This window comes from Thalassophryne amazonica, chromosome 2, assembly GCF_902500255.1.
Source record: "Thalassophryne amazonica chromosome 2, fThaAma1.1, whole genome shotgun sequence".
Classification (NCBI taxonomy): Eukaryota; Metazoa; Chordata; class Actinopteri; order Batrachoidiformes; family Batrachoididae; genus Thalassophryne; species Thalassophryne amazonica.
This window is the reverse complement of record NC_047104.1, coordinates 132,351,692-132,375,553: the sequence shown is the minus strand read 5'-3', so window position 1 is coordinate 132,375,553 and position 23,862 is coordinate 132,351,692. Positions and strand designations below refer to the sequence as shown.

At 44.7% G+C, this 23,862-nt stretch overlaps 1 protein-coding gene across 1 annotated transcript in view; it reads right to left on the bottom strand.

The window, feature by feature from the left end:
* Positions 1 to 7,312: 7,312 nt before the first annotated feature.
* The window catches only part of LOC117530660 (zinc transporter 4-like), a 51,297-nt gene continuing 34,747 nt past the window's right edge, over positions 7,313 to 23,862 (bottom strand). Inside the window, exons 5-7 of the mRNA XM_034193538.1 lie at positions 21,967 to 22,072; positions 21,731 to 21,865; positions 7,313 to 8,522 (exon numbers count right to left, since the gene is read on the bottom strand). Coding sequence (XP_034049429.1) covers positions 8,290 to 8,522; positions 21,731 to 21,865; positions 21,967 to 22,072 — 474 coding nt within the window. The 3' untranslated portion in view covers positions 7,313 to 8,289. The remainder of the gene's footprint in view (positions 8,523 to 21,730; positions 21,866 to 21,966; positions 22,073 to 23,862) is intronic.

Sequence of the window (23,862 nt, the reverse complement as noted above, 5' to 3'; positions counted from 1 at the left end):
GTGTCAACAGATTTTCCCCAAAAATCAGCTGTGCTCGACTACATCGAGAACCCCTGGTTCCCCACGGGTCAACGTCCTAGTTTCTTTTTAGACACGTGTTTGTATGTTAAGTATGTTAAGTATAGCTGTATTGACACAAAGACCTAAACACAAGAACAGACTGGTTAGTCATGCTTACTCCAGTGGACGTACACCTTCGTCCCATTGATTGAAGTAGGTCACAAGTAATAAAAACGTATAATTTTTTACCAGCAAATTGGAGGCTAGAAACAACTCAGTCTACACCCTCATTACTGCTGTGTGTGTGTGTGTGTGTGTGTACTCTGCTTGCACTAATTGTGTGAGTGTGAGAATGAGTTAATGTGAGGCATCAATGTAAAGCACTTAAACCAGGAAGGTTCTATAAATGCAGTCTGTTTACCAATCCTGTAATGCATGTTGGTGTTTATCTACGGATTCTGTAGCCTGAAGCAAAGCCTCCACCTGGATGAGACGTCAGTCTGATGCAGGTTACTTCTGCAGCAGAGCCAGTACCTATTTACAGCTGGGTGGACTGAGATAATGTAGATTAAGTGTGTCATCCAAGGACACAGATTGGGAGCATGAGCTGGATTTGAGCACAGGTCTACATATTGGCAGGCCAACTCCTTATCCACTGAACTACCTGCTCTAGGAATTTATCATTATTATTATTATTATTATTATTATTACTTATTCTTATCTATATTATAATAGCAAAGTGGCTTTTGTGTGTGTGTGTGTGTGTGTGTGTGTATGTGTGTGTGTGTGTGCGTGCGTGCGTGCGTGCGTGCGTGTGTGTGTGTGGTTTTGATCACGCAAAAACTGGGGAGAGCTGACATTTGCCGTTTGGTATGCTTACGTATTTTGGGTCAAGGATGAACATGCGCAAACAGAAAGATAATAGGACAAATATTTATGGAGTAGTTAGCAATTTTAGCTAACCAATAAACAATGGATGCAGGGCTGGAATGCACCATTGAGGTTTGGAGTTTTGAGGTGTTAAATGTTGTTCTTGTAGTTTATGTTAGTTTAACAGTGTTGTTAGTGTTATTGATTTATTGTGTTTTTGAAGCTTAATTGGTTTAGTCAGTTTAGTTAAGTCTCATGTTGCTTTTGCCATGAGTGACTTAAGTTTCATGTTGGTACCAATGAATGAAATGCTTGGTGGTTTTAATGCCTTTATCCACTGTCTTTGCTTGTCAAATTAAAAGCACCTGCTTACAGCAGCTGTGTGTGCGTGCAACTTCAGTCACAGAGAACGTGTGGACAGCTGACATTTGCCGTTTGGTATGCTTAAGTATTTTGGGTCAAGGATGAACACTGCAAAAACAGAACAATGGATGTTGCTAACTAGTTTCTGGACTCACATGCCATTCCAGCAGGGGGTGGTAAGTCATCTTTATTTTAAAAGTGTGAGTGTGGTGATGTTCAGTATAAGTACATAATATAATTGTAAATACATTAAAATACATGGATGACACAAGAAAGTGAAAACACTTATTTCCATTGTGGTCCATTTAAAAATCAAATTAAACAATTTATAAATATGCTAAGACAGTAAATTAACTTAAAAAATGACATAACAGGAAATAAAAAGGTTGAGTTCTTCTTCTAAAAATTGTTGAACTCTAAGGTCCTAAAAACGTTCTGGACTCACACACCATTCCAACTCATTGTACAAGCTTTGCTTAATTTTATTACCACCATTACCACAAAAATGTCAGCTGCCTATTTTATAAACACTATCCAGTCTAGAGCCCATGGAGCCCCACTACCCCATGACCCTACTCATCACAGGGTGGTGATACAGTTGATCGCTCTGCCCCCTCTTCACTTGAATGTCCAAGACATATGGCCGCAGGTCTGTTGACATGATGACAAAATTGATCATCGCCTTTTGACCTGGGGTGCTTTGATTCCAAGCGTACTTATGAACAGCCTTGTTCTTTTACAAGGTGTTTGCTATGGACAATCCATGACCAGCAACAATAGACCTGTTGTGGGTTTCCTTGGTCTGCCTCCCTGTCCTGTCTGTTTTTAACCTTGTTTGTAGTTTGTGAGTTTTCCCCCAGATGGCGCACCGAGAGCCGAGGAACACCTGCTGTGCATCACTGCCACACAGTTGACATGACTAAGAACTGAATCCAAGAACGATTTCCAAGAACTGTTTTCTAAGAACTGTATGAACTCTGATATTGAACTACTAAGAACTTTCCAAGTCATTTCTAAAGTCAAGTCCTGCTTAATTGGAACTGCGTCACAAGGCGCGCAGCACTTGACCTCTGAAGATAGTTCATGAACTGTGAACAATTCCTGAATAGCAAACCTTATTTCCTAAATGGAGAACATTATTTCCAGAACTGTGAACATTCCTGTTTTAAGCCTTCAGTGAACTGCCTGTTGTTAAAGGTGTCAGTGTTACGAGTGCAATCACTCACCATCTCTCTCCTCCATTCTCTTAGTTTCTGTTCTCAGCTCTGTGCGTCCCACCTGGCCCTGGCTCCAGAATCCAAAAACTCCAGGATTTCAGCTCCCTTTCCAGACTGCCTCGGGAACACCTACAGCTCCCTAATTTCCACCACTATGAGCGGGCTGACTCTCCACTCTGCAGGCACCCCCAGCACAGAAATATTATTTTGTCCTTATTGTAAATAAATATCTTTTTGTTCAAAACCAGTTCTGTTTCCTTGCTCCCAGCGTTTGGGTTCATAGCCTGTACCGGTCCGGTTCTGCCCGGACCTCTAACCATAAGAAGACCACTCTGTCTCAGAATAGGGGCTGTTCCTCCTAATCACCCAGTTCAGTTAATTTTATTGCGCTTCTTTTTAATTTTACAATTTAGAATCCTTCCCCTTCTCCTAACTCTAACCATAAGTGTCTCCCTTCCCCTATACCTAACCATAACCCTCCCAGACCCACCCCCCGCCCTACCATCCCGCATTTCGTGCCACCGTCACAAATGGTGAATGATGCAATCTAAATACAGCCTGCAGTGGCTTAAAGAGGTTATTCTCAGTAAGGTGGTCCATGAGCTGCAGTTGCTGACTACAGAGCACAAGCACACAGGGCATCCTGAGATCAGTCCAGCACCCTGGGGTGCAGGGCCAGCATCCACTGAAGGTCTCATCAGTGACTCGGACAGAGAGAAAAAGAGCAGAATCATTCAGTCGGAAATAACTGCACCTAAGGCATAAGTTCACCAGCAGTAAGTCAACAGTGAAGCAGAGAGATTACTAAGACTCAGAATTTAGATGTAGTTAGGCCAAGCATAGTTCCAATCCACACTACACTGGTATGTTAGCCATACGATAGGGAGAATAGATGGATCTTTAGTCTGAACTTGAATCCACTCCAAGTTTCTCCATCACTGCCAACGTGAGCATTGAAGTCCCCCAGCAGAACTAAGGTGTCCCCAGCAGGACCTGTCTCCATGATCTCACTAAGCATCTCCAAGAAGTCTGTATACTTTGAACTACTGGACATCTCTAACATGGCGTGTCTTTGGAGAGTCCTTTGGTACTGCTGGAATGACTGTGTAAAATGAGCTGTCACTCACGGAGAGTCAGATGCAGAGCATCACTTGCAGCAGCCAAGACATTTTGGCCATGTGGTGTATTTCTCTGGGCATGAAACAGCATGCGTTTGCCTCTGAAGGATCCCACCACCTGAAGAAAGCCAGGGAGATATCTATGTTTCACCTGGCTGTGGCAGGTAAATGGTTACGTTTGAGAAGTCAGGATGGACCAGTTGTCTGCCTGGGTGGTTACCATCCAGGATCTGGGCTGGTTCTGCGGTCTGGTGGATGGTGTGAATGTTCCCTGGCCTGATCATTATGTTTCTCATGTGTCAGATCTGACTCACACGTCAGGACACCGTCAACTCCGTCTGGGCTTTTTGACAATGTTAGATGGTTAATTACTTTCTCAGTTTCAAAGTAAGAGATAAAAAACAAAGATCTCACAGATACACATGTTTCATGGGGCTCGGCAGCCTTTATGTTTATTGTCTTGATGATTGATAGAGATAACTAAATGTTCCCAGAGGGAACAGGAGTGCAAGGGCTCAGGTTTTAGGACCTGTAATGTGAAAAATATGGCACACTGACAAAACAATTATCACTTCATCAGTTTATGTAAAGGTTTTTCTCTAGTGCTGAGAAGTTCAAGGAACATGCACGGCCAATCAAATGTGTGGGCACCACAGAGTTGAAGTAACAATGAAACTTGTCAACGATGACTATATATTCATTTGCTACACACATATATTTATCTACAGCCTTTCAATTGTCAATTTTATTTATTATTATTTTAAAATAGACTACAGATCTCATTGTGATGAGATGTCTGAACTTCAAATCCCACAAAATATTCTCCCATTTACAGATGATACTTCACTGGCACTGTTCACTCAGACTCTGGGTCCAACATCGACCTGCTGTGTATCTCTGTGGGTGTTTTCCCCTTGTGTGTGTGTGTGTGTGTGTGTGTGTGTGTGTGTTTTAAAAACAAGCAGGTTAATGAGTGACTCTAAACCGTTCGTACGTGTGTGACAGTGAATACTTTTTTTGTCCGTTAACAGACTGTTAAGACTTGTCCAAGTACATTCCATATCGAACCCTGTTTGACCTGACACAGGCTCCGCCTCCCGGTGACTCTGTACACAGTGCTCAAGACAATGGATGGGTTATGGATTCAGTTAATAAAGGGTGACAAAGACTCACAGATGAATGGCACTATATAAATTAAATAAAATTTGAATAGAAAAAAAATTATATATATATATATATATATATAAATATAAACGCAACACTTTTGGTTTTGCTCCCATTTTGTATGAGATGAACTCAAAGATCTAAAACTTTTTCCACATATACAATATTACCATTTCTCTCAAATATTGTTCACAAACCAGTCTGAATCTGTGATAGTGAGCACTTCTCCTTTGCTGAGATAATCCATCCCACCTCACAGGTGTGCCATATCAAGATGCTGATTAGACACCATGATTAGTGCACAGGTGTGCCTTAGACTGCCCACAATAAAAGGCCACTCTGAAAAGTGCAGTTTTATCACACAGCACAATGCCACAGATGTTGCAAGATTTGAGGGAGCGTGCAATTGGCATGCTGACAGCAGGAATGTCAACCAGAACTGTTGCTCGTGTATTGAATGTTCATTTCTCTACCATAAGCCGTCTCCAAAGGCGTTTCAGATAATTTGGCAGTACATCCAACCAGCCTCACAACCGCAGACCACGTGTAACTACACCAGCCCAGGACCTCCACATCCAGCATGTTCACCTCCAAGATCATCTGAGACCATCCACTCGGACAGCTACTGGAACAATCGGTTTGCATAACCAAAGAATTTCTGCACAAACTGTCAGAAACCGTCTCAGGGAAGCTCATCTGCATGCTCGTCGTCCTCATCGGGGTCTCGACCTGACTCCAGTTCGTCGTTGTAACCGATTTGAGTGGGCAAATGCTCACATTTGCTGCCGTTTGGCACGTTGGAGAGGTGTTCTCTTCACGGATGATGCGAAGGAGATGTGTTGCACTGCATGAGGCAAATGGTGGTCACACCAGATACTGACTGGTATCCCCCCCAATAAAACAAAACTGCACCTTTCAGAGTGGCCTTTTATTGTGGGCAGTCTAAGGCACACCTGTGCACTAATCATGGTGTCTAATCAGCATCTTGATATGGCACACCTGTGAGGTGGGATGGATTATCTCAGCAAAGGAGAAGTGCTCAATATCACAGATTTAGACTGGTTTGTGCACAGTATTTGAGGGAAATGGTGATATTGTGTATGTGGAAAAAGTTTTAGATCGTTGAGTTAATCTCATACAAATGGGAGCAAAACCAAAAGTGTTGCGTTTATATTTTTGTTGAGTATATATATGAACAGTTCAAAATCTGGTGTCAAAATATCTGACTGACAGTATAATACATACTCTGGCAGAATTTTTTTTTTTTTTTTGGCAGTTTTTCTGAGAATATGAATGACAACACAAAAACTTTTTTTCATTCATGGTTAGTGGTTGGGTGAAACCATTTATTGTCAAACAACTGTGTTTAGTCTTTTAAAATCATGACAACAGAAACAACCCAAACGACCCTGATTACATACTCATACCACTAAATGTGTCTTGGACTTTATTTACATCAATTACTTAGAAATACAAACAGTATGGCACTCTGTGGTAAATCTGTATGGAGAAGACAGTTCTCAAAAACTGAGTGATTGTGCAAGAAGGAGAACAGTGAGGAAAGCCAGCAACCCAGAAGGCACAACCCAGAAGAAGTTATAGGCTTATGTGACTGTGATTGGAGAAACTGTGCCCAGTGCAAGCTTTGCATTTTGTATCACCAGTTACACAGCTTCATGATGGTAAATGGACTGCATTTATATAGCGCTTTTCCATCTGCATCAGACGCTCAAAGCACTTTACAAATAATGCCTCATATTCATCCCGATGTGAGGGTGCTGCCATACAGGGCGCTCACTACACACCAGGAGCAATATGATGAAGTGGTATAGAGGAGGATTTTCTTCAGAAGAAGACCTGAAAGTTTAGCTACAAATTGCCAGAAGGTACATCAGAGATGCAAACCTAGATTTGATCTGTTCTGGTGAAAGAATATCCTTCTCTGGTCTTCTCCACTATGAAGCCAAGAGTGGTGATGCAAAATGCAGAATTTGCACTGTGCATCAACAACATATAGAGTAAAGGGTGTGAATACTCACGTACATGTGATTTCTTAGTTTTTTATTTTTAATAAATTCCGCCCCAAAAAAATAATAAAATAAAATAAAATTTAAAAAAAATCCATGTTGTCATTATGGGGTGTTGTGAGTAAAATTTTGAGGGGAAAAATGAATTTACTCCATTTTTAAATAAAAAAAAAAGTGAAGCACTGTGAATACTTTCTGGATGAATTGCAGCAATTTATTGTCAAACAACTGTGTTATTTTTAAATCATAATGACAACAGAAACTACCATAATGACCCTGATCAAACTTTACATACCCCTGTTCTTAATACCGTGTGTTACCCCCTTTAACATCAACGACAGCTTGGAGTCTTTTGTGGTAGTTTGTGGACAAGGCTCTCTGATGGTAAAGCTGCCACTGAATATGTCTTGGACTTTAATTTACATCAATTACAAAGAAATGCAAACAGTATCTAAAACCTACTTCCAGGCATCTTATATATCCTACTCTGGAACCACCCCTAAATCCAAACAGTCCAACTGTCAACCCCACTGAGATCCTTAGACTGGGTCTCATTAACATAAGATCACTATTCTCAAAATCATCATTGATTAATGATCTAATTATGGATCATCACTTAGATATCATTGGGTTATGTGAAACCTGGCTTAAACCTACAGCTGTTCTCCCCTTAAATGATGCCTGTCCACTGACGTACACATTGGTGTTGCTCTTATTTATAAATCTTGGTTTAGTTTATTAGCTGTTGGGCATCACAAATACAGCTCGTTTGAACATCTGATTCTCTGCTCTGCCCATGATGCTACATATTGCCAGGGTCAGAAGAATGGAAATCAGCAGTATTACTGTCATGGTTCCCCCTGACCTCTGGTTTTTATTCTTTTTTTAAACCTGTTGTCATGTGTGAGTTTTTCCCCCAGATGGCACCCTCACCGGCTGCTCCTTGACTCTTACAAGAGTCAAGACGGAAGTCAGACTACCAGAGCAAGAATTTTAGCTGAGGAAGCTTCTGCGATTTGAAGCGAAACGTCTTCACGTCAAGCAACCCAGTCCAGTCAAAGAGTCAAGCTTCTCTACTAAAGTTAGGAAACAACTTTGAATTTTGACCCACGTGGGTCGAAATTCAACCGATCACACGCCACAACCTACATTTAGTAGTGATGTCATAGATCCCATTGGGGCTTCTCCCCAAGCTGCAAGGGGATGCTGGGAAGGAAATTTAAACTGATCTCACAAATGATATAGACATGGACTAGAGGAAAGCTCTGGCCACAAAATTGGGACAATGTGGGTGAAGTGCCTTGCCCAAGGACAGTTACAGGTAGCCTGCAGCAGTGGTCATCTAATTAAAAACCCACAGAGCGGCTTTAGTCAAAATGTAAAATCACAAACAGAAATAAGATTTTAAGTGCTAGAATAGGTCTTAACCCTGAATTAGAAGCATTTAACCTCTCGTTGTCAAGCATTAGATAAGATTACTGATCCTTTAGGGATTTGTACGTCTGCTTATGTTGCCACCTTTGGCACAAGTCACTCTCCACATCCCTTGGCTCCTGCCATGGCATCGGCCTGTGGCACTGAGTCTGTCGAGATGGCCTGTATGACTCCATCAGTGCTGGGATCCTGGCACTGTGCACAGCTCTGTGCTGGCCTCCCGTGGTAGGTCTGGACCTGCACTGTGCACCTGCTCACTCTGTAGGTGCCAAGCAGCAGATGGCGCACCTGCATCTGCACGTCCTCCCAAACGGTAGTGCTAGAGGGAGCTGCAAACACAAAAAAAACATGCATTTTAGAAGGTGATTTCACAAAACTAGGCTTAACACCTGTCTGAATCTTAGCCAGAACTCTGCTTCATGAAGGCAGCGGTGCATAAATTTCCATGGAGTCATATTCTGTGCAGCTTGCCTGCTCTATACCCGCTAACAAACCAGACTCATTTGAGCCTGGTCCTATTCTGTTCAGCAGAAGCGGTTTCTGATATGGGCGATATGGGCAGCCGCCCAGGGCGGCTTCTTATCTGGGGCGGCATGACCGACCCCCGGTCCCCCCAAACGCATTGCAACCGCTGCAGCAGTGCCTACCGCTATACTCCACTTGTGGGTAATGAGCGCCCTCTGCCTGCTGTGTGGTGCATGTAGATTTCTGCCATGGTCTGACAGACAAGTAACAGGTTCTGGAGGTTTGGAGGAGGTTTTGTTGTGTTGGTGCTGGCAACTGTCAATCTGGCAACCCTGGGGATGGGCGGGGGTGATAACCTATTCCTCTTCAGTGTGTATTATGGAAGATGGAAAAGAAAAGGGCAAAGCCATCAGGTGCGCAGTTTAGGAAAAAGAGAAAAGAAGAAGAGGAGAAACGAGCAAAAGATAAAAGGTAAGCAGAAGCTGTGTCATTTCTTGTTGTGTGAAATGTGTTACGTAGGCTGTAACCTGCTGCACATTAAACTATATCTTGTTGTTCAAAGTACAGTACCAGCAAATAGGTTTTCTACAATGTTCATTTGTACATTTTAATTTGTATTTCTTGTTTGAAAAGTAATAGTGTAGTTAGTAGTCTCTTATTGAATCATTATCTCTTATTGAATTATTATTAATGAAGGATAGGACTTTACACAACAGTTGTGTAATTCATTTTGTTCCCCAAAATGTGAAATACTGTAAATTGTCCTATAAAAAAGTTCAGACCTTCCTCCAGTTGTGCAGTGAGATTTGTCTTTATCAAAGTGCCATTGTACACATAATTTCTCAAATGGTTTTATATTGGTGCAATTTAGACATGCCTTATTTTTATTTTATTTCTACAGTATATATTTTTTATTTGTATTTTACACATTTAACTTACACAGTATTACAGTTTATTTTTGTCTTGATATGTTTGTTTACTGTAATATTTTTATTTTATTTATTTTTTGTACTTATTTCTACATTATTTATTTTCTTATTTGTGTGTTATACTTTTAACTTACCCAGTATTACAGTTTGTTTTTTTGTTATGTTTATAGTAATATTTAAGTTTCTTCCACGTTTTTTCAAATAAAAATTGAAAAGAAATTCTGATTGTGCCTGTGATGGTGGGGGGATCCTCCGGTTAAAACCTGTCTGTCACACAATGGCAGATACATACATCACACAGAAGGCAAAGGGCGCTTATTACCCCCCCAAGTGGAGTAGCGCAGTGGGGTTGCTCGCCCAGGGCGCCAAACAGGCTAGGACCGCCACTGCTGTTCAGTCAGCAATCACTCCAATTATATCATATGCTGATCATTAACCTATACTGTTGAGAACTCAGTGAAATACTGTAAATGTTGTAACACTGTGATAATTATTCATTTTTACTGTTATATTGTGTTTATGGAAGTCACTGTTGTTCATTCTCAGAGGTTTCATGACTACACTACCGCAGGTCATGAAATGACTAGACATAACTGATAATATGAAGGGTTAAATAAAAGAAATCAAAAATCATAGAACAGAGATGGGAATATTTTTCAGAGAGAAAAAAAAATCCAAGGTCAAAGTAATGAATGTGCAAGAAAAAAAAGTGAAATAATGTAAACAAAAATGTGACATAATAATGACTACTAAGGGCAACATTTAACATTTCATTCTTGTCCAGGATTATTTCTTGTATAATGTTTGTTATTTTATTATTCTCCCAAAATGTTTATTACTGTATTAAAAACTATGAACATTCCTTGATTGGTAGGTGATTTTTTTGACGTGGATACATTTAAATTTTCAATTTATCTATATTATAATAGCTAAGGGCCTCTGTGTGCATGCATGTGTGTGTGTGTGCATGGCTTCAATCACAGAGAAACCAGGGAGAGCTGACATTTGCTGCGAAAATGGAAAGTTGATAGGACTAATATTTTTTGAGAAACTACAGATATTAGCTAACAACACTGAAAAATGGTTAATAATTACATTCTGGACTCACATGCCATTCCAGCAGGGGGCGGTAAAACATCTATATATTAAAAGTGTGGGTGTGTGATTTAATTTAGTAAATTCAATCTAACTGCATAATATAATTGTAAATATGTTAAAAATACATGGATGACACAAGAAAGTGAAAACACTTGTGAAAATGGCGTCTCACTAATTTAGAAGATCTTCACTTAGCCTGGAAAAAGAGTCTGTTGCTCTATAAAAAAAGCCCTCCGTAAAGCTAGGACATCTTTCTACTCATCACTAATTGAAGAAAATAAGAACAACCCCAGGTTTCTTTTCAGCACTGTAGCCAGGCTGACAAAGAGTCAGAGCTCTATTGAGCTGAGTATTCCATTAACTTTAACTAGTAATGACTTCATGACTTTCTTTGCTAACAAAATTTTAACTATTAGAAAAAAAATTACTCATAACCATCCCAAAGACGTATCGTTATCTTTGGCTGCTTTCAGTGATGCCGGTATTTGGTTAGACTCTTTCTCTCCGATTGTTCTGTCTGAGTTATTTTCATTAGTTACTTCATCCAAACCATCAACATGTTTATTAGACCCCATTCCTACCAGGCTGCTCAAGGAAGCCCTACCATTATTTAATGCTTCGATCTTAAATATGATCAATCTATCTTTGTTAGTTGGCTATGTACCACAGGCTTTTAAGGTGGCAGTAATTAAACCATTACTTAAAAAGCCATCACTTGACCCAGCTATCTTAGCTAATTATAGGCCAATCTCCAACCTTCCTTTTCTCTCAAAAATTCTTGAAAGGGTAGTTGTAAAACAGCTAACTGATCATCTGCAGAGGAATGGTCTATTTGAAGAGTTTCAGTCAGGTTTTAGAATTCATCATAGTACAGAAACAGCATTAGTGAAGGTTACAAATGATCTTCTTATGGCCTCGGACAGTGGACTCATCTCTGTGCTTGTTCTGTTAGACCTCAGTGCTGCTTTTGATACTGTTGACCATAAAATTTTATTACAGAGAATAGAGCATGCCATAGGTATTAAAGGCACTGCGCTGCGGTGGTTTGAATCATATTTGTCTAATAGATTACAATTTGTTCATGTAAATGGGGAATCTTCTTCACAGACTAAAGTTAATTATGGAGTTCCACAAGGTTCTGTGCTAGGACCAATTTTATTCACTTTATACATGCTTCCCTTAGGCAGTATTATTAGACGGTATTGCTTAAATTTTCATTGTTACGCAGATGATACCCAGCTTTATCTATCCATGAAGCCAGAGGACACACACCAATTAGCTAAACTGCAGGATTGTCTTACAGACATAAAGACATGGATGACCTCTAATTTCCTGCTTTTAAACTCAGATAAAACTGAAGTTATTGTACTTGGCCCCACAAATCTTAGAAACATGGTGTCTAACCAGATCCTTACTGTGGATGGCATTACCCTGACCTCTAGTAATACTGTGAGAAATCTTGGAGTCATTTTTGATCAGGATATGTCATTCAAAGCGCATATTAAACAAATATGTAGGACTGCTTTTTTGCATTTACGCAATATCTCTAAAATCAGAAAGGTCTTGTCTCAGAGTGATGCTGAAAAACTAATTCATGCATTTATTTCCTCTAGGCTGGACTATTGTAATTCATTATTATCAGGTTGTCCTAAAAGTTCCCTAAAAAGCCTTCAGTTAATTCAAAATGCTGCAGCTAGAGTACTGACGGGGACTAGAAGGAGAGAGCATATCTCACCCATATTGGCCTCTCTTCATTGGCTTCCTGTTAATTCTAGAATAGAATTTAAAATTCTTCTTCTTACTTATAAGGTTTTGAATAATCATGTCCCATCTTATCTTAGGGACCTCGTAGTACCATATCACCCCAATAGAGCGCTTCGCTCTCAGACTGCAGGCTTACTTGTAGTTCCTAGGGTTTGTAAGAGTAGAATGGGAGGCAGAGCCTTCAGCTTTCAGGCTCCTCTCCTGTGGAACCAGCTCCCAATTCAGATCAGGGAGACAGACACCCTCTCTACTTTTAAGATTAGGCTTAAAACTTTCCTTTTTGCTAAAGCTTATAGTTAGGGCTGGATCAGGTGACCCTGAACCATCCCTTAGTTATGCTGCTATAGACGTAGACTGCTGGGGGGTTCCCATGATGCACTGTTTCTTTCTCTTTTTGCTCTGTATGCACCACTCTGCATTTAATCATTAGTGATCGATCTCTGCTCCCCTCCACAGCATGTCTTTTTCCTGGTTCTCTCCCTCAGCCCCAACCAGTCCCAGCAGAAGACTGCCCCTCCCTGAGCCTGGTTCTGCTGGAGGTTTCTTCCTGTTAAAAGGGAGTTTTTCCTTCCCACTGTAGCCAAGTGCTTGCTCACAGGGGGTCGTTTTGACCGTTGGGGTTTTACATAATTATTGTATGGCCTTGCCTTACAATATAAAGCGCCTTGGGGCAACTGTTTGTTGTGATTTGGCGCTATATAAAAAAATTGATTGATTGATTGACTTATTCCCCTTGTGGTCCATTTAAAAATCAAATTACAAAATATAGGTAAATATAAAATAATAATAATAATAATAATAATAATGTGTAGATGTTAACAAGTACCTAAACAATTCATAAATATATGAAGACAGTAAATTATCATTAAAAAATACATAATTTACAGGAAATAAAAGGGCTGAGTTCTTCTTAAAACTGTTGAGGTCTAAGGTTCTAAAAATATTCTGGACTCACACACCATTACAACTCATTATACTTGTAGAAACTTTACACAGATATTATTACCATCCTTAAAAATGTCAGCTACCTATTTTATAAACACTACCCTATTTAGAGCCTGCGGATCACCACGGGCAACACGCTAGTTATCATTTTTCCTTGTTTGAGTGTGTGGCAGCATTTCTGTATGCACAATGTCTCAGCGTGAGTCAAAATAAAAGCTACAACAAAGAAAAAACTGCAGCTGTATTGTCTTCTCAGCAGGTTATTCAGAGCGTGAGAAGTCACGACCTTTTGACACCTACATACATGCCTACATTTGTTCTATCTATAGCCAAACATCTCCATCTCGTGGACAATGTGTTCCATGCTAGACATGAATGAGTGTATTTGCATGACAGCCCAAACATTTGAGGGGTGTACCATGAAGTAATATCAACAGACCCAGGCTTTCTTTTAGTGAACTGACTCAACAATACAAATGCTGTCATTTCCCATATATGGCTCAATGATCCATCATTTATGAGCCATTTCCCATCTATATCCCCAACAGATAATATTTTCAGAATAAGCCAAAGAAGGCACAAGTCTCGATATATTCTTCTCCTCAAAGAGTATTATATGTCATACACTTGTAAATACATACATACTGTTGTGTGGGCCGCGGAAGAGGAGGTACTGCTGGCCCACCACCACCAGATGGCGCCCTGCTTGAAGTGCGGGCTTCAAGCACAAGAGGGCGTCATAGCAACCGGGAGTGACAGCTGTTACTCATCATCAGCATCAGCTGTCACTCATCCACATCATCACCACCACGTTAAAGGCCAGACTGCAGCTCCACCTCCCCGCCGAGAAATCAACTACCAATCAGGTTATTCTCTGCTAAACCTTGAATTCGAGTATTAGTCTGATCTCTTTTTGCAGCCGTTTTCCTGGGACGGATACCCTGTCTGCGGAGTTGGCGTTTGGTGTGGACTGCGACGGCTTCGCCTCACACCCCACCCAGATAAGTGGTTATCTCAGGAGCTGCACGAGTGTGTGATTGGAGGTGGAGGTTCTCCCTCCTTACTGAATACAGACTGTGAGATTACTGAGTGTGCGACCTCACACTCATCAGGACTGTCTCTGTTCTCTGCCAGCAGTACCGGGTCTGACTGCTGAAGACAGCGGCCACCTGGGGCGCAGGTCTTGGCGGCTCCGGTGTTCTTCAGCTCCGTTGGCAGTGGAAGCTGTGTGGGATCCGGCTCTTCTCTCGCCAGGCGTCTTCTATCGTCGAGCCTGCCCACATGTCACCTGGTGTATGATTGACAGTCACTATATTGTTATTGTCTGTACGTCGTTGTGCGATTCACAACATTAAATTGTTACTTTTGGCTTATCCATTGTCCGTTCATTTATGCCACCTGTTGTGGGTCCGTGTCACGACACTTTCACAACAGGATTTCTCGGCCAGCGTCATGGATCCTGAGGGGCGTCAACCATCGCTTGAACAGCCAATGGAAGAGCGAGGTGCACAGGCGCCAGCAGGAGGCGTGTTGGGTGAGCTGCAGCACATCTTAACCGCCTTTACCGCTCGGTTGGACTTAGTTACCGAGCAGAGCAGTATTCTCAATCGTAGGATGGAGGCTCTCACCGCCCAGGTGGAAGCGCGTGCTCAGGGCGCTGCTGCAGCACCTCCTCCTGCTGACCGTGTGCCAGAAACAGACATTCCGCTGGTCGTTCAACGAACCCCCCACCTTCCCCTGAAGCATACATAAGCCCTCCGGAGCCGTACGGAGGCTGTGTGGAGACGTGCGCGGACTTCTTGATGCAGTGCTCGCTCGTCTTTTCACAGCGTCCCATCATGTACGCAGCAGACGCTAGCCGGGTGGCTTATGTGATCAATTTGCTTCGAGGAGAGGCACGCGCCTGGGCTACGGCGCTCTGGGAGCAGAATTCACGGCTCCTAACGGTTTACACTGAGTTTGTGAGGGAGTTCCGACAGGTGTTCGACCACCCTCATAGAGGCGAGACCGCTTCAAGTGTGCTGCTGTCGATACGGCAGGGGTGTCGGAGCGCAGCGAAGCATGCAGTCGACTTCCGCATCGCGGCAGCGCGAGCCGGCTGGAATGTTGTTGCGCTCCGCGCCGCCTTTGTAAACGGACTGTCTCTGGTCCTTAAGGAGCACCTGGTGGCGAAGGACGAGCCGCGGGATTTAGATGGGCTTATCGACCTGGTTATACGGTTAGACAACCGATTAACAGAACACCGACGGGAGCGAGACGAAGGGCGTGGTCAGGCACAAGCCGTCCCTCTTCCTCCCGGGTCCGAAAGGAAGCCGACTTCACCACGCTGCGCTGCCAGGGCTCTCCACGTGATGACAGCTCCCCCTGCTGACGTTGCTAGGGAAATGAGCAGGGCCAAAAAACAATCAGATCAGAGACAAAGGAGGCTGATCCGTGGAGAGTATTTTCTCTGCAGCTCTACCGAGCACACACAGAGAGAATGCCCCAAACGGTCAAAACAGCAACACTCGTCCTTAGAGACTGGGCTAAGGATGGGTCACAACACCCACGTGGGGAAACCCCGACGATCTGCACGAATCCCAGTCACGATCCTGAGTGGGGATCTAACCCTTCATGCCCCAGCACTGGTGGACACGGGGTCGGAAGGGAATCTGCTGGATAGCAGATGGGCAAAGGAGGTTGGGCTCCCTCTAGTGGCCTTACCGTCACCATTGTCGGTGCGGGCGCTAGATGGTACCCTTCTTCCACTAATCACACACCAGACACAGCCAGTGACATTGATGGTGTCTGGGAATCACAGGGAGGAGATTGTGTTTTATGTAACACCTTCTACCTCCCGAGTAATTTTGGGTTTTCCATGGGTGTTAAAACACAATCCCCGGATTGATTGGCCGTCTGGGGTTGTGGTTCAGTGGAGCGAAACCTGCTACCGGGAGTGTTTAGGATCCTCGGTTCCACCCGGTGTGACAGCTAAGGAGGAGGTTTTAGTCCCCCCAATCTGGCGGCGGTGCCAGCCGAGTACCACGACCTTGCTGACGTCTTCAGCAAGGATCTGGCACTCACTCTGCCCCCGCACCGTCCGTACGATTGTGCCATTGATTTGATACCGGGCGCCGAGTACCCGTCCAGCAGGCTGTACAACCTCTCACGTCCGGAACGCGAATCATTGGAGACCTACATCCGGGACTCGTTAGCTGCCGGGTTGATCCGGAACTCCACCTCCCCGATGGGTGCTGGTTTCTTTTTTGTGGGCAAGAAGGACGGCGGACTCCGTCCATGCATTGATTACAGAGGGCTGAACGAGATCACAGTTCGTAACCGATACCGTTACCTCTGTTGGATTCGGTGTTCACGCCCCTGCATGGAGCCCAAATTTTCACGAAATTGGATCTTAGGAATGCTTATCACCTGGTTCGGATCCGGGAGGGAGACGAGTGGAAGACGGCATTTAACACCCCGTTAGGTCACTTTGAGTACCTGGTCATGCCGTTCGGCCTCACCAATGCGCCCGCGACGTTCCAAGCATTGGTTAATGACATCTTGCGGGACTTCCTGCATCGGTTTGTCTTCGTGTATCTAGACGATATACTCATCTTTTCTCCGGATCCTGAGACCCATGTCAAGCATGTACGTCAGGTCCTACAGCGGTTGTTGGAGAACCGGCTGTTTGTGAAGGGCGAGAAGTGTGAGTTCCACCACACTTCTTTGTCCTTCCTGGGGTTCATAATCTCCTCCAACTCTGTCGCCCCTGATCCGGCCAAGGTTGCGGCGGTGAGAGATTGGCCCCAACCAATGAACCGTAGGAAACTACAACAGTTCCTCGGTTTTGCAAATTTCTACCGGAGGTTCATCAAGGGCTACAGTCAGGTAGTTAGCCCCCTGACAGCCCTGACCTCCACAAAAGTCCCCTTCACCTGGTCGGATCGGTGCGAAGCCGCGTTTAGGGAGTTGAAACGCCGGTTCTCGACTGCACCAGTTCTGGTGCAGCCCGATCCCAAGTGCCAGTTCGTAGTTGAAGTGGATGCCTCTGACTCAGGGATAGGAGCCGTGCTATCCCAGAGCGGGGAGTCCGATAAGGTTCTCCATCCTTGTGCCTACTTTTCCCGCAGGTTGACCCCAGCTGAACGGAACAATGACGTCGGCAATCGGGAACTTCTTGCGTTGAAGGAGGCTCTTGAGGAGTGGAGACACCTGTTGGAGGGAGCATCGGTACCATTTACGGTTTTCACGGACCATCGGAACCTGGAGTACATCCGGACCGCGAAGCGTCTGAACCCCAGGCAAGCCCGCTGGTCGCTGTTCTTCGGGCGTTTTGACTTCCGGATCACCTACCGCCCCGGGACAAAGAACCAACAATCTGACGCCCTGTCCCGGGTGCATGAAGAGGAGGTCAAGACCGAGCTGTCAGACCCCCCTGAAACCATCATCCCAGAGTCCACTGTCGTGGCCACCCTTACCTGGGACGTGGAGAAGACCGTCCGGGAGGCCCTGACATGGAGCCCGGACCCGGGGACAGGTCCGAAGGACAAACTGTACATCCCACCAGAGGCCAGGGCTGCGGTCCTTGACTTCTGTCACGGTTCCAAGCTCTCCTGTCACCCAGGGGTGCGAAGGACCGTGGCAGTGGTCCGGCAGCACTTCTGGTGGGCGTCTATGGAAGCCGACGTCCGGGAGTATGTCCAGGCCTGCACCACCTGTGCCAGGGGCAAAGCCGACCACCACAAGGCCCAAGGCCTCCTCCAGCCTCTGCCTGTGCCTCGTCGCCCCTGGTCTCATATCGGCCTGGACTTTGTCACGGGCCTCCCGCTGTCCCGGGGCAACACCACCATCTTAATGATAGTGGACCGGTTCTCCAAGGTGGCCCACTTCGTGGCCCTCCCGAAGCTCCCGACGGCCCAGGAGACTGCAGACCTCCTGGTCCACCACGTTGTGCGTCTGCATGGGATTCCAGCAGACATTGTCTCAGATCGTGGTCCTCAGTTCTCCTCCCAGGTCTGGAGGAGTTTCTGCAGGGAACTGGGGGCCACCATCAGTCTCTCGTCTGGGTACCACCCCCAAACGAACGGGCAGGCAGAGCGGACTAACCAGGAACTGGAGCAGGCCCTCCACTGCGTGACCTCCGCACACCCGACGGCCTGGAGTGACCATCTGGCCTGGATCGAGTACGCTCATAACAGCCAAGTCTCGTCTGCCACCGGCCTCTCCCCGTTTGAAGTGTGTTTGGGGTACCAGCCCCCATTGTTCCCGCTAGTGGAGGGAGCGGTCGGGGTGCCCTCGGTCCAGGCCCATCTGAGAAGGTGCCATCGGGTGTGGCGTACCACCCGCTCTGCCCTGCTCAAAGCCCAGACGAGGGCCAAGAACCATGCAGACCGCCGGCGTGCCCCGGCCCCTGCGTATCAGCCTGGGCAGGAGGTTTGGCTTTCCACAAAGGACATTCCCCTGCAAGTGGAATCCCAGAAGTTGAAGGACAGATACATTGGACCTTTCCCCATACTCAAGATCCTCAGTCCAGCCGCAGTGAAGCTGGCAGCTTCAGCTTCACTGCGGATCCACCCGGTTTTCCATGTGTCACGCATCAAACCTCACCACGTTTCACCCCTCTGTACCCCCGGACCGGCGCCGCCTCCTGCCCGGATCATCGACGGGGAGCCGGCTTGGACCGTGCGCCGGCTCCTGGACGTCCGTCGGAAGGGCCGGGGGTTCCAGTATTTGGTGGACTGGGAGGGGTATGGACCCGAAGAATGCTCCTGGGTGAAGAGGAGCTTCATCCTGGACCCGGCCCTCCTGGCCGACTTCTACCTGCGGCACCCGGACAAGCCTGGTCGGGCACCAGGAGGCGCCCGTTGAGGGGGGGGTCCTGTTGTGTGGGCCGCTGAAGAGGAAGTACTGCTGGCCCACCACCACCAGATGGCGCCCTGCTTGAAGTGCTGGCTTCAAGCACGAGAGGGCGTCATAGCAACCGGGAGTGACAGCTGTTACTCGTCATCAGCATCAGCTGTCACTCATCCACATCATCACCACCACCTTAAAGGCCAGACTGCAACTCCACCTCCCCGCCGAGAAATCAACTACCAATCAGGTTATTCTCTGCTAAACCTTGAATTCGAGTATTAGTCTGATCTCTTTTTGCAGCCGTTTTCCTGGGACGGATACCCTGTCTGCGGAGTTGGCGTTTGGTGTGGACTGCGACGGCTTCGCCTCACACCCCACCCAGATAAGTGGTTATCTCAGGAGCTGCACGAGTGTGTGATTGGAGGTGGAGGTTCTCCCTCCTTACTGAATACAGACTGTGGGATTACTGAGTGTGCGACCTCACACTCATCAGGACTGTCTCTGTTCTCTGTCAGCAGTACCGGGTCTGACTGCTGAAGACAGCGGCCACCTGGGGCGCAAGTCTTGGCGGCTCCGGTGTTCTTCAGCTCCGTTGGCAGTGGAAGCTGTGTGGGATCCGGCTCTTCTCTCGCCAGGCGTCTTCTATCGTCGAGCCTGCCCACACGTCACCTGGTGTATGATTGACAGTCACTATATTGTTATTGTCTGTACGTCGTTGTGCGATTCACAACATTAAATTGTTACTTTTGGCTTATCCATTGTCCGTTCATTTACGCCCCCTGTTGTGGGTCCGTGTCACGACACTTTCACAACACATACAACTGTAAGTAATAGTACCAGTTTCCATGAAGACAGCAAGTGCTAAGGGGCTCTGGCATTTGACTACAATGACCTTGACCTTCACCCAAATGATTGACCTCTGGCTGACCTTGCCAGGGCAGTTCTGGAATCCACCTAAATGTGTGCCACATTGGGTTCAAATGAAATTCTTTCCCCTTGCCATGAAATTTGACACAGTGAATCCTTGAAGGGCAATTTCAGGATAAACCTTCATTGACATACCAAGTTTGGGAGAAATCGTTGATTGTACAGTGCATCTGGAAAGTACTCACAGAGCTTCACTTTTTTTTCCCCACATTTTGTTATGTTACAACTGGTATGGACAATTTACTCCAAAATGGAGTAAATTCTTCTTTTTTTTGCCTCAAAATTCTCCTCACAACACCCCATAATGACAATATGAAAATTTTATTCATTTGCAAATTTATTAAAAAGTAAAAACTAAGTAATCACATATACAGAAATATTCACATTCTTTGCTCAATACTTTGTTGATGCACCTTTGGCAGCAATTACAGCCTCAAGTCTTCTTGAATATGATGCCACAAGCTTGGTGCACCTATTTTTGGGTAGTTTTGCCAAAAGATGGTTCAATCTTTGTCTCATCAGACCAGAGAATGTTGTTTGTCATGAGAGTCCTTCAAGTGCCTTTTGGCATATATTGTTCAAGCAATATTTTCAAGAAATGCATTTCCATAAGCATGCTCATAGATTACTTTTAAAAATTAAAACTCCTTACATATTCTAAACTTGGGTCCATTTTTACAAATACGTGCCACTTTGTTTCATGTTCTAAAAGTTATTTGTTGTTTTATGCAAACATTGTGGTATATTTTGATAGAAAAGACTCTGCTCACATTGACATAAAATTAATTTCAAATGGGCACAATTTCAAGCATTATTTTACACAGAGGGCCATTGTTCTGAACTCAGAATGCTCCAGTATACAGATCACAGTAGTTTAGCGAAAGTGGCACTTTTTAAAGACACTGAATTTACACTGAAATTCTCAGCCTGCTCTGGATCAGATTAACTTTGCAGTCTAAATTAACCCACTGATCTAACCAGGTTAAAAGAAAACTATGCCCGTGTTCCTGAAAATCATGACCTTACGCTTAACATACCTCACTAATCTACCAACCTTACTCAACTTTTAATGAAGTCATTATGTTTCTTCTGTCTTTTCATTGGCTTCTGATCAGAACAAATCAAAGAAGAATGACTCAGCACAACAGGACACAGAGGTAGATGTAAGGGATGATATGAGGATGTCAGATCAACACACCCAGTCTTTCTACGTGTGAGCTGGCTCAAAAAAAATAAAAAATCGAAGCATAAGAATTTGAGCAGTTTGGAGCCAAGACTGTGGTTATCAGTTTGATTTATGAACCCTGCTTTTTTGCTTCAGGCTGGGTGCAGGTGCCCGTTTTTCTTGGCCACAGTGGTAAAATTCTACCTGCATTAATTGTATTGAACCTGCATTATTGGTAAATGTCCACCATGCGGACATGTTGCTCAATTTCAACAACCTTGGGACACAACAATGACCAACCTGTTACTTATACAAGTAGTATTAGATGTGTTGCACATTTCATTCATCAGTATTTAGGATGGCCTAATTTCCTAATTTTTCTATAAGCAATCTGTGTTCACAAGCTACTCACTGAGCTGTAGATGTATTGTTGCTGCAGTCTTATCGGTATTCAACGCCCACACATTCAGCTCATTGATGGACTGGATGTTCCCCAGCGTTAGAAGGTCTTCTTTGATTCGCTGAGTGTCCAGGTGTCTGGGAACACCTGACAGCAGGAACGAAACAGCAGCTTAATTCAATGTTCTTAATGTGGCACCTGTTTGGCTAAAAAAAAAAAAAAAGTGTTGAGGGGAGGGGGACACCTACCCTCCAACAAAATGACTGCTGTGTCTCTTATGATGTGGAGTGTGGTGAAGAGAACCAGAATGCAGAAAATGTAGGTACAGATGGGGTCAGCCAACTTATACTCCGGCTATGAAGACAGACAGCAAAATAAGGTCAACTGACATCAAATGTTTCTTGAGGAACAAGAAGTTATGAGCCATAAAAGTGCATCGTGAAAGTATTCACAGTGCTTCACTTTTTCCACATTTTGTTATGTGACAGCCTGATTCCAAAATGGAACATTTTTTCCCCTCAAAATTCTACTCACAACACCCCATAATGACAACATGAAAAAAGTTTTATTGAAATTTCTGCAAATTTATTAAAAATAAAAAAAATGAAGAAATCACATGTAAATAAGAATTCACACCCCTTGCTCAATACTATAATAATTAATGCACCTTTGGCAGCAATTACAGCCTTGGCGCACCTATCCTTGGGCAGTTTGTCCATTCCTCTTTGCAGCACCTCTCAAGCTCCATCAGGTTGGATGGAGAGCGTCAGTGCTCAACCATTTTCAGATCTCTCCAGAGATGTTCATTCAGATTCAGGTCTGGTCTCTGGCTGGGTCACTCAAGAACATTCACAGAGTTGTCCTGAAGCCACACCTTTGATATCTTGCCTGTGTGCTTAGGGTCAATGTCCTCATTGTCCTGCTGAAAGATGGACCGTTGCCCCACTCTGAGGTCAAGATCACTCTGGAGCGGGATGGTGCCTGGTTTTCTTCAAACATGACACCTGGCATTCATGCCAAAGAGTTCAATCTTTGTAAATGGTAAATGGAAATGGACTGCATTTATATAGCACGTTTCCATCTGCATCAGATCTGCATCATCACACTCACCCCGATGTGAGAGTGCTGCCATACAAGGTGCTCAACACACACCAGGACCAATAGGGGATTAAAGACCTTTTGGCAAACTCCAGGTGGGCTGCTACGTGCCTTTCATGAAGGAGTGGTTTCTGTTTGGCCACTCTACCATACAGGCCTGATTGGTGTATTGCTGCAGAGATGGTTGTCCTTCTGGATGGTTCTCCTCTCTCCACAGAGGAATGCCGGAGCTCTGACAGAGTGACCATCAGGTTCTTGGTCACCTCCCTGACTAAGGCCCTTGTACCCCAAACCCTCAGTTTAGTCAGGCACCAGCTCTAGGAAAAGTCCTGGTGGATCCCAACTTCTTCCTTTTGTGGCTGATGGAGGCCACTTTGCTCATCAGGACCTTCAAAGCAGAAGAAATGTTTCTGTGCCCTTCCCCAGATTTGTGCTTCGAGACTATCCTGTCTCTGAGGTCTAGAGACAATTCCTTTGACTTCATGCTTGGTTTGTGCTCTGACATGCACTATCAACTGTGAGACCTTATATGTAAACAGGTGTGTGCCTTTCCAAATCATGCCCAATCAACTGAATTTACCCCAGGTGGACTCCAATTAAGCTGTAGAAACATCTCAAGATGATAAGTAGAAACAGGATGCACCTGAGGTCAATTTTGAACTTCATGGCAAAGACTGTGAATACATATGCACATGTGATTTCTGTTTCACCTTCTCTTGATGTAGTCAGTCAAATGAGCGACATTATCAAGCATGTTGGAAAGCAGCTGGCGGATAGCGTAGTTGCACGCCTCAGCCCATCTACTCCAACCTGAGCTAATACCATCAGGCAGCCTAGAATGAGAACCCCCAGGATTGAGGGTCTGAATGTGCTGTCTGTGGTGACGCAAACCACTCTGCACTCACTCATTGCCGTGACAAGAACCTCTGCTTTAAATGTTTCTCACCTGGTCACTTCAGACGCAGCTGCTCTGGGCAGATGGCATTCACCGTGTCTGCACAGTTGGGAAACTAGAGGATCTACATCAAGGGGAGGGCAGTGCAGAT